Source organism: Brassica rapa, chromosome A09 (assembly GCF_000309985.2).
Source record: "Brassica rapa cultivar Chiifu-401-42 chromosome A09, CAAS_Brap_v3.01, whole genome shotgun sequence".
NCBI lineage: Eukaryota > Viridiplantae > Streptophyta > Magnoliopsida > Brassicales > Brassicaceae > Brassica > Brassica rapa.
The window spans coordinates 4,337,937-4,348,677 of NC_024803.2; the positions used below are offsets into that span (position 1 = coordinate 4,337,937).

General features: G+C 35.5%; 1 protein-coding gene across 1 annotated transcript; it reads right to left on the reverse strand.

Moving 5' to 3' along the window:
• Positions 1-338: 338 nt before the first annotated feature.
• Positions 339-6,323, reverse strand: LOC103837430. The gene is made up of 5 exons (XM_009113789.3): positions 5,498-6,323; positions 5,235-5,402; positions 4,718-5,095; positions 698-4,625; positions 339-592 (listed from the first exon to the last, which is right to left on the reverse strand). Exons 2-4 carry the CDS (start codon positions 5,373-5,375, stop codon positions 738-740), a joined length of 4,407 nt encoding a protein of 1,468 aa, XP_009112037.2. The 5' UTR covers positions 5,376-5,402; positions 5,498-6,323; the 3' UTR covers positions 339-592; positions 698-737.
• Positions 6,324-10,741: the final 4,418 nt, after the last annotated feature.

Consider the following 10,741-nt stretch of genomic DNA (forward strand, 5'->3'; position numbering starts at 1 on the left):
AAACATTCAAATCAAAAAGAGCTGCGTAGTTTGCTGTATAGTGGAGTTTCTTAACCCAAAGTCTTGCTTTGTTTGCTGTAACTGTTCCCTATATTGTACCAGGAAGTGGTACAAAATCTCCCCTTTGGTTGTTACATGGCTTCTGCAGCACAGTAATCATTTTCTTCCTCTGCAAAACCTCTCTTGAATCCCAAGCTTTCAACCACCAAGGGAAAACCGCAGGGGAGAGAGAGATTTTTGGAGGAACTATGTACACAGGTGGGTTGTGAGTTAGCAGATGGTACAATCAGTTACTACCTGTTATTGCAATATATGAGCCATTTTGTTATAACAGAGACTAAAAGTTCTGAAATGTGGATTCAACCATAACTAACCACAAGTAAAAAAATCTACAAAAGAGTTGCTGCTGACTATATAATACACAAACCATGTCAGATTTTACCAGTCTCATACCAACAATGACCATCATTTTTTCTTTTACAGCAGAGCTCCAAAAAAAAAAGAGAAAAAAAAAACATAAACTAAACACTCGCTTGCATCTCTAAAAGAGATAAGGAACTAAGTTAGCGTCTGCTTTTATCTTCAAGAGTACCTAAGAGCCAACAAAGATGAATTAGAAACACAGTCAGCGAGAGATAATATAAAGAAAGAAACAGAAGATGGTAGAGCTGAAAGAAGAGAGTAAAAATATGCTTACATGCTTAGTGCAACGGCCTACAAAGAGATTCTGAGGTTTGTTATTGCCAAGAGGGTTGCTTGTATCCATCCCATCCACCACTGTCTGGTTCCTTCCTCTTGAGAGTACCACCAAACATTTGATACATTCTTGCTTCATCTTTCAAGGGTAAAGAACCAGAGGAAGATAGCTGTCTTTGTACAAGTGCTGCTTCATCTCTGCCATCAGTTTCATGCCCTCCTGGTCCAGAGTTCAAGTCAAGACCAGATCTCAACCATTTTGCATTGTTGCTGTCCGAAACTCCACCATTGCTGTTTGGGAGATTCACGACATAAGGCCTTGGGTAGTTAGAAGGGATGGCAACTCCTGGACCCAATATTTGAGAGTTGACAGGAGGGAAGCATAGCCTGCCACTTGATGAAGAGTCCATGTATGGTGTTGAAGCACCTGAAAAATTTGCTGAGGAAAGAGGAAAGCTGGAACCAAAAGGAAACCCAGGATACTGAAATGCTGATGGTGGGAATGAAACTGCTGGAGAAGACAGTAAAACAGGGCCTCTGTACATATCAGGTGTATATGATGAAACTTCAGATGTTGGACCAACCATTCTCTGCGGTCCATTGCCACGTTCAGGCAAGACTTGAGGAATGCTCATTGCTGAATAATTGTTAACAGCAGGAAACCAAGATGAGAAGCCAGGCCTTATTCCACTGATCATTGGCTGTGCACTTCGGGAATTTTGACTAAAACCCAGAGATGACTCAACAACGTTAACATCATCAACAGCAGGTCCATCGTTTAAATCAAAATCCCTACTACCACCAGAAGATAAGTTTGTCTGTTGAAAAGTTGAATTCACCCGATGACCACTGCTTACTGTATGATTATTCATATCGGCTGGATCATCAAGTCTGTTTAGATCAAGATCCAGTACACCAGCGGGATTGGCAAATCTTTGGGAAGACAGCTCTTCAAGAACTCTTTCATCCGGTACATTTAGGTCGAAGTCGAAGAATGTCTTTGTTTGCTTGCCAGCAGTTGTCGAAGCATCACAGGAAGCCACATTATTCATGTTTAGTGGCACCACCTCTTGGACTTTTCTTGGCTCAGGTGGCCGGAAGGCACTAGTGGCAGCAGATCCTCTCCAGCCAACAGTTGCTTTATTTCTCAACAGATCATCAGGCGGAACAAATGCACCTTTTGCAGCAGCAGCAACTGTAACGGATGCAGGAAGTAGACTGGGCTGTAAAGGAGTAGGTGTTAAAGATAATGATCCAGAGAAGTTATTTGAATTCCCATCTCGTGTATCATCCCCACTGAAACCTTCATTTAGATCAAATTCAACTCTGGCTTCTAGCTCTGACCCTGCTGAAGCTGAAGCTGAAACTGAAGGAACATCTTTGGCAACAGAGGTACATTCCTCGGCTTCATCCCCATCGTCACATGTTGACGTGGCGCACCGTTTTCCGACTTCAGCACTCTTTAGAGATGCCTCTACATGCTCAACTTCACCGTTAGTTAAAGATGAGTACAGATGCGCTGTCACAGGCTTGCTCTGTTTATCTGTCTGGTTCACATGATTAATCCCCACGTCCATCTTTTCTGCAGCTATGCCCTTGGGGAGCTCGGACGAAACAGTTACATCTTCAGCCGTTTCTTTATCCAACTCAGAACTCAAGACTACCGGGGGTTTATGCTCTTCCTTGTTATCAGAGTGTGAATTTGCAACAACCAAGGATTCTACTTTGGGACATAATACGATGGCTTTACATTCAGCTGGCGCAGAAGTTTCCACTGATGTACAAGCAGCCTTTCGATCGTTAGCTGTTCCACCACAATCATTATCATCAGACAATTTCTCTGGCATCGATCTATCAACATTTTCAGTACTCCTATCCTTGGCAAACTCTGACAAAACTGAAACCACTTCACCCATTTTATTAACTAGCTCAGAACTTAATATCACCTTTGGTTTATCTTCCACCTGAGCACCACCAGCAGCCTCCAAGTGTGAATCTTCAGCAGTCAAAGTATCCTCATTTTGACTTTTGCCAACGGTTTTACATTTACGTAAGGCAGAGTTTCCTGTCCTCAGCACTGTATCTGCCACTCCATCTGTCTCTGATATCTCTTCAGTCTTTACGTCAGCAACTACCCGACTATCACCATCATCAGAAATGTTTCCCCTAATGCCTGATGTGGGCCCAGCGGTTGGGGCAATATCATCTGAATTTTCATTGCTTTCTAGGCACTGATCCACCAATCTTTGCAACTCTTCCATTTCTGAATCAGAGGGCTTAGAATCATTCACATTCACTACAGAGGCCAACTGCTCGCCACTACTACCGACATGTTCAACAATGGTGAGATCCTTGGCAAGAGCTTCAGCTTGCTCGTTAGGCAAGCCTGTTGTATGGTTCTCTGAAATATCATTCATCAAGGAATCTGAAACCAGGGATACCGCGGGTGATGCAACAGGGGATTTGGAAATTTCATCAGCAGCAGCAGAAGCTAGAAGATTCATTCCAACGTCATCCACACCAGCCTCACATGCATTTGCCTCAGAGTCCCTGACACAACTTTCAATCAAGGCATTCATTGAGCTGTGTGATCCACTATCCCCTTTTCCAGTTTTCACAACATCTCCTAAGGTAGGAGACGTGGGTTTGATAATATCTTCTATTTTACTAGACCCATCAAGGCTAAAATTAGGTCGATTTGTATCATTGTTCTCTGAAGGAACAGGTGATGGAGCCCTGCTACTACCAGCTGCATGATCCTCAAAGGAACCTCCACTAAAACTCTGTGCCGGACTGCGACCACGTTTTGGCAGCTTAACAATTAACTTGTTACTGCAACCTTCAGCCATAGGTATGTCAGGAGTCTTTTCAGTTGCTGTTCTTTGTGATGAGAAGCTCCTGCTCAGCCCAACTTCCCTATGGACTGCACCAGTATCTCTTTGCTGCCCATCATTAACGACAGCTACACCTGTTCCAAGTGATGGTGCTGATCTAGTAGAACTTGGAGATGTGGTTGCAGACTTCATGTTGTTATCTGACGGTATTATGACAGACACGGACTTAGAAGGATGTTGATGAGATGCTGATGTCCTGGCTGCATCAGCAGATACACCTGAATGTCTACTGCCATGAGAAACTTCAGACTGACGATATCTTCCAGGCCAAGATGCACCCTGATTAGATCCCGACTTGGCATCCATTTCTGCCTCAACACGTTTCTTCCATGTATCAACCAAGCTCCTTGCCTTTTTCCCGATTTCCGAGTTCTTATGTGATCGCAAATGGTTAACAGACTTTCCAATGTTGCAAGTCTGAAGAGCATTGAGATTCACAGGCAGCTTATCAAGAGCACGCAGCAAGATCAAAAGAAAATCGTCCACTGATCTACCATTGTCTTTGGGACTGCTCCCATCCCCAATTTTCCCTTTATGAACTTCCTGTAGCCACTCATCAAAAACAGGTAATCCCCTCAGCTGGACAAAACGACTGAGGCAATCAAACTTGTCTGTTGCTGCTACAACGCTTGCAAGAATGGATCGCCCAATCAAATCTGTTTTCTTCTCATTCTTCTCAGGCAGCATGAGCTGTACCAATTTCTCAACCCCTTCAGAATCCACTAGCCTCCCTCTCTCAGTAATTTTTGCAATCTCAGACTTCAAACTGCTTTCTGTTCTTACAAAACCAGAACCACCATCATCAATCCGACTTGGGCGTTCTCTTTTCACAGATTCAGAACCCTGATCACCACGCTCTCTCTTCCTTCCTTTACCCTGTGAAGAAGAGGAGCTGCTGTTCTGCATACCTTCTGTTCCCGTTTTCGCTTGAGATGTTGTCGGACTATTCGTTGACTTAGGAGAACGACCACCCTGCTGTAATGTCATCTTGGAACGAGTCTTACGCAATAAGTTATCTACTTCTTGTTGACGTTCCTGCACAAAGAAACAAAAAAAAGGGTTGTCAAAACCAGAGAAGAAACAGAAGAGAACAACAATTGGATAATAATGATTACGATCTCACTCACATCGATATAATCTTGATCAGTGAGCCACCAAATAGACTCATTCATAACATCATAAACCCTCCAGCAAACAAACGAAGAGATTCCGGATGCGAGTTCAACGCCTTTGGGAAGAAAGGTAACTTTACACGGATGAAGCAAAGACGCAGCAGGTATCTCATCCTCGTGAAAGGAATAAAAGATCTCGTTAGGCTGAGCCTCCAAAAGGACGCCCTTCCCAAGCTTCAACTCACCGGGTCGGTACAGCCAATTCACACGAACCTTAAAGCTGCCTCCTCCTTCTCGTTCCGGAACGAGCAAACGGATCAAACCAATGAACGGTGGACAATCCTGAGGCGGCTTAAACAGAGCACAGTCACCAACACTAATCCTCCTCCCGTCCTGCAATAACCATCATCAAAATCAAAACTTTAAATCCAATTGAACCAATCAAAGCCGAAAACATTAAAAAAATCAAAACTTTAAATCCAATTGAACCAATCCTCGAGCAATCAAGGTGGAAAAAGGGAGAATTGATTACCTTAGAGAAGGAAGAAGGTGAAGAGAGAGATAGAGAGGAAGAACCAGAAGCCTCAAAGCTTGAAATTAGACGCGAAGGAGGTCTAAACATAAGCCGACGATGACCTTTCTTCCTATCCTCAGAAAGCCCCCTCCCATGCATAGACGACGTCTCTCATTTTTTTTTCCCCTTTTTCAAAATACACAATTCGATTCGATTGAAAACCCTAATTAATCGAAGAAGAAGAAGATACGATTACGATTCCTTTTTTTAAATTCAAGTACCTGATCCGCGAATATCTAACCACGAGAAGAACGATTAATCCGTTGAGAGGCGGAGACCGAAGAACGCGAATCGAAAGCCGCCTTTGATTTTTTTTTTTTTTTTCGATCCAGCGAGCGAGAGAAAGAGAGAGAGAAAGAGAGAGAGTTTTTTTTTTATCAACGAGAAGAAAAAAAAATAGAGTCGAGAGAGAAAGGGGGATTACTACTTTGGAAGGAGTCGGGCAGTTCGGGCATGAGTTTCGGGCAGCGTTTTGTTTGTTTTTTTACTTTTTTTCAGGTGACATTTGAGAGATTTTGGATGGTTTTTTTCACCCTTTTAATAGCTCTTTTGACTTTCTTTTCTTTTCTTAAATTAAAAACATAATAAAATCCGTGATTTGTTAAAATTTTATTTAGATTTAAACAAAAAAAAATCTAAAGTTTTCTGAGGACAAAGATAAGATCATTCCAATCCTCTTGTTTTAGAAATAGAAAATTTATAAAATAAATATGAGTTTCTTTCGAATATTTTTTAAAATAGATAAATATTACCCTTGTTTTTTTTTGGTGAACGCCAAAACCAGTGGTTGCGGCAGAAAATTTGAACTATCACCACGGCAAAACACATCCCAGCACGCATTCATGAAACAACATCAGCTTGCTTTTCTTGACTTGTGGTTGATTGCGAGAGGTGAAAGAAACGATGATTTTTTCAGCGTCAACTGGTTCCCAAATTTTATTTTCAGCGGTTTACTAGCGATTATTTTAATTCTCCGCTCGGCCAAATTTGCTTTCGTTGTACCTATAATTTTTTATTGCAGTCGATGGTTTTGGTGTTCACCAAAAAATATGGGTATTATATTATCCACCATTTATATAAAATAATATAATATTTTATATAAATAGAAAGAAATATAACAGTTCTATATTTTAGTGGAACATATTCAAATAAATGTGAATTACACTCCAATGTTTTGTTTGAAATAGATAAATTTTATACTATCCAACATTTATAGAAGAAAATATAGTATTTCTCTGTAAATCAAGAGAAATGTAACATTCTTCTTATGTATATGAATGTTGCTATGTTTTAGCGGACAAAAATAGAAGTGAATTGTTATTTTTGTTAGAAAATATGTATATTTTTATAGCAAGTTGATTTTTAAAAAATTAATAATAATTAATAAAGTGTATGTTAAAGTTTGCAAAACCCGATCAATTTATATAATAATACAATTGTGAGTTGTTCCGGTTATTCTGGCCGATTCCGGTTCGAATGCCCTGACCTACCCCCGACAATAAGTAATTTTATTATATGCTAGTAATGTGAATTCTTGTCGTTACATTGTCCAGTGTCAAATCACTATCAACAAAGTACAAGTGATCAATCATTTGTCTCTCTTGACACAAACATTTAACTTTTCACAATGAGATCTTAATACACTACAGAAGCCATTTGAGCGAGTCGATTGTCTTCTTCACCCACCGATTGCTCCTAGACATGTTCTTCACGGAGCACAGAATATGCAAGTATCAATCAAGGTTTCCTAATTTTGAACCGAAGAAAAAAAGAGATCAGAAAATGAAGCATATAGTCGCCTAAACACATGCTTTCATCGAAATTTAATGTTTTGCATCTTTAATAAAACTCATCGAACTCATGACTAAATTGGCTCTTGAGCCACATCGTTGCTTACAAGCGTTGTAACATCATGCAAGAGTAGCCATTATGCACTGCTTTTGGGAGTTACGCAACTGCCGAATACCTCAACCAGACTTGAGCTGACAGCATCATCATGATGAACCAGAGGTACAGTCATCAGAACACAACACACGTATTCTTCAATTCTTGAGCCGCAAGTGTATTTATTGCCATTGACGTTAAGAGTGTTATGCATGTTTAATTTGGTCTATGCCTTAAACCAATATGTAATGAGGTATAAGAGTATTCGATTAACTTGCTAATCATTGTGATTTTGAGTTACATAATCATATGATCTGAAAGTTGTAAACTACTTTTTCTCCACTTTAAGAGTCTGAGAACTAATTCTTGACGTTTCTTGTTTTCAACGAATTTATATTTGGGGTTGATAAACTAGTATTAATGGGCCGGATAGCCGGATCTTATGAAATTTGAATGGCCCAGATAGCCAAGTCTTACAAAACATGGGCCTGCTCCGGCTCAAAACAAAAGTACCTTTCTCTGTTTTTCTTGTTTTCTATATCAAAAGCACCTTTCGGTTAGACAGGTTAAAGATGTGTACTTTTATTACTCAGACCGACGTTTCCTTAGCTTAAAAAGAAAATAGTTAGCTTTTTTGTAACCATAGAAGGTCAAAAGATATAGCTATGCCACACTTATACATCACGTCATAAATTACATGATTACAATACAACTTTTTTTATTTGGTATGGGGAAGAGAACAGAGAAAGACTGGAGCAGGCTGGCTCGTACCTCTAAACCAACCATGAGCCAGCGTCTGTCGACATCCTAATTAGAATTATCAAAACTATAGTACTGTACATTTGTGTAAAACACTTAGCAGCATATTTACCGGATTAATTATCACAAACGAGTATAGAAAACCATATTTACAACAAACGACTACCAGTAAAACTAAAAGAGCATCAACAATGGTAGTGTTGATGGTTCTATAATCTGTCAAACTAGGACTAAAATATTCAAAATTGATAAAACTTCTACATCGAAATAAACTAATTCGACAAACCGTATAATCTTACACTAGGTTAAGACCCGCGCCTTGCGCGGAATAAACATTATATTTATAAATTATTTTATATATTATATATTTCTAACCTATTATGAAACAATAAATATATATTGAATAATTAAAAAGTCAGTAACTATTACCTATATAATTAAGTTGGTGCGAACATATAAATAAATTTTATTAATCCAAAAAAATATTTTTTTCTATTTGATATGGTATATAATTAAATTTAAATGATAGTAACATATATATATAGTATATTTTAATATTAATATTTATTAAATGATGCTTTTTGCTCATGTTTTTATTATTATTTGTATCTATTATAGCAAAAAATTTAAATTACTGATAACAAAACTTTCACTGTGGGATTAATAGTTTATGTAATTTCTAATATTTTTAAAAATTAATTTGTCAATATTTTTTCAAATTTTTTTTGTTAAAAGTAAATTTCAAAATTAAGATATTTATTTATTTTCTTATATGACATATAATTTAATATGCATATACATATACATATATATTTTTATATATATATTATTTTTAATACTTATTAAATGACACTTTCAACTTACATGATTTTTTAATTATTTGTATCATGTCATAACAAAAAGTTTAAAGCATAGATCACAAAATTTGAATGTGAAACTTTTAATGGTTTTACTAATTTATACTCGTTTTTAAAAATTCAAAATACAACATATAAAGAATTTTTTTAATTTTTATTAAATGGTTACTATGATTGTTTAATTTATTTTAATAGTTTAAAATTAAACAAAATAATATAACATACACTTATTTTTATCAAATCTTTATTATTCAAAGTCATTAATTGTCATATATACTTTAGTCATATTAGGTAATTTCGTAATTTTATTTATGGAAATAATGAAGCACATTAATAATGTATTTATGGTTAGTTTAATAAAAAGTTTATTATATATTTAGATGGACTAACATATTTCTCTAAGGATTCTAAGAATCATTCTAGTGATGACATGTGGCTACAAAAAAATGTTGTAATGCTTCTCAAATAATATATAGGGGATGATACATCTGTGTGAATTTTTCATACTGTAAAAGTAAAAAACATGGACTCTCAATTTTTTTGTTTAGTAAAATATTTTAGTTAGTTTAATTTTAGATATATATAAATTAACATATAAAATGATAACGTTTACATTTTTCAGTATTGCTTCTTTTTGCACAAATATTTTACAGTACTGCTAGTTTGAAATTTTACTGCGATGCGATGTGAAAATGAAAAATGTTTATTAACCACTTCGTTTTAGGCATTATTTGGATGATATTGTAAATCTAAAAATACTATGGGATAAAAAGCAGAGGCACATGAGAGTTAGGGGTATTGTGTAGTTTCCAAAAGTAAGCTTCTCTCTCGTCCCATGTGCTCCCTCTCCCACTGTCCCAACTTTTTCCTTTTTCGATTAAATCAAATTAGTTAATTTCTATTTCATCCTTTTCTTTTGTCGGCTTTTAATTTCTTATCACACTTTTGTTTTTTATCTATTCTCTATCACACTTTCTACACCTATTTTGACTGGGTTAACATTCACAATAATAATAAGTCAATAACACAATAATAATAATAATAACAGACCCGCGCCTTGCGCGGGATTAAGTTATTATTTTTATTATATTTTGGAGAATGAAACAATAGTTTGGTTTCATTTGGATTAGGGGTGTTCAATCCGGATATCGGGTTGGTTTCGGTTCGGTTCGATTTTTTTCGGTATTTCGGTTAGTAATATATATATATATATATATATATATATTATTTAGTTTGAATATTTATTAAATAAAAATTCATATGCATTATATTTTATGATCATTTGTAACTTATTATAACAAAAAAAATAATCTATTGATCACAAAATTTTCAGAGTGGGAATATTCAAATTTCTAATAATATATAAACGTTTTGAAAAATTCAAAATATAACATATAAGAAAAAATATAAATGTTTTTATTATATATTTAATGTGATTTTTTTATTATTTTTCAATAATATAAAATTAAAAAAAAAGAACTAAGATACAAAAATTGTTATCAATTATTTATTATTCATAATAATTAATTTTCATATATATGTTAATCATATTAGGTAATTTCATAGCTTCTAATTAAGGAAAGTGCAAAAAAATATTTGGTAGATTATTTATCAATTCGATAGTTAGTTTAATAAAAAATATAATGTAAGTTAAGATGGACCAACCTATTTTTCTAAGAATAGTATATTTTATATAGTCATTTATTAAATGAGAATTTATAATCATACAGTTCTATGATCATTCATATCATTTTATAACTGAATATTTAAATCATCGATAACAAAATTTTCAATGTGAAATCTTTAATAAGTTTATAATTTATAAATGTTTTTGAAAATTCATTGAAAGTTTTAATATTAAAATATTTATGTAATCTTATGGTATATAGTATAATCTATATATATATATGTTTTATTATTAAATGATATGTTTTACTCATATGGTTTTAAAATCATATGTGTCTT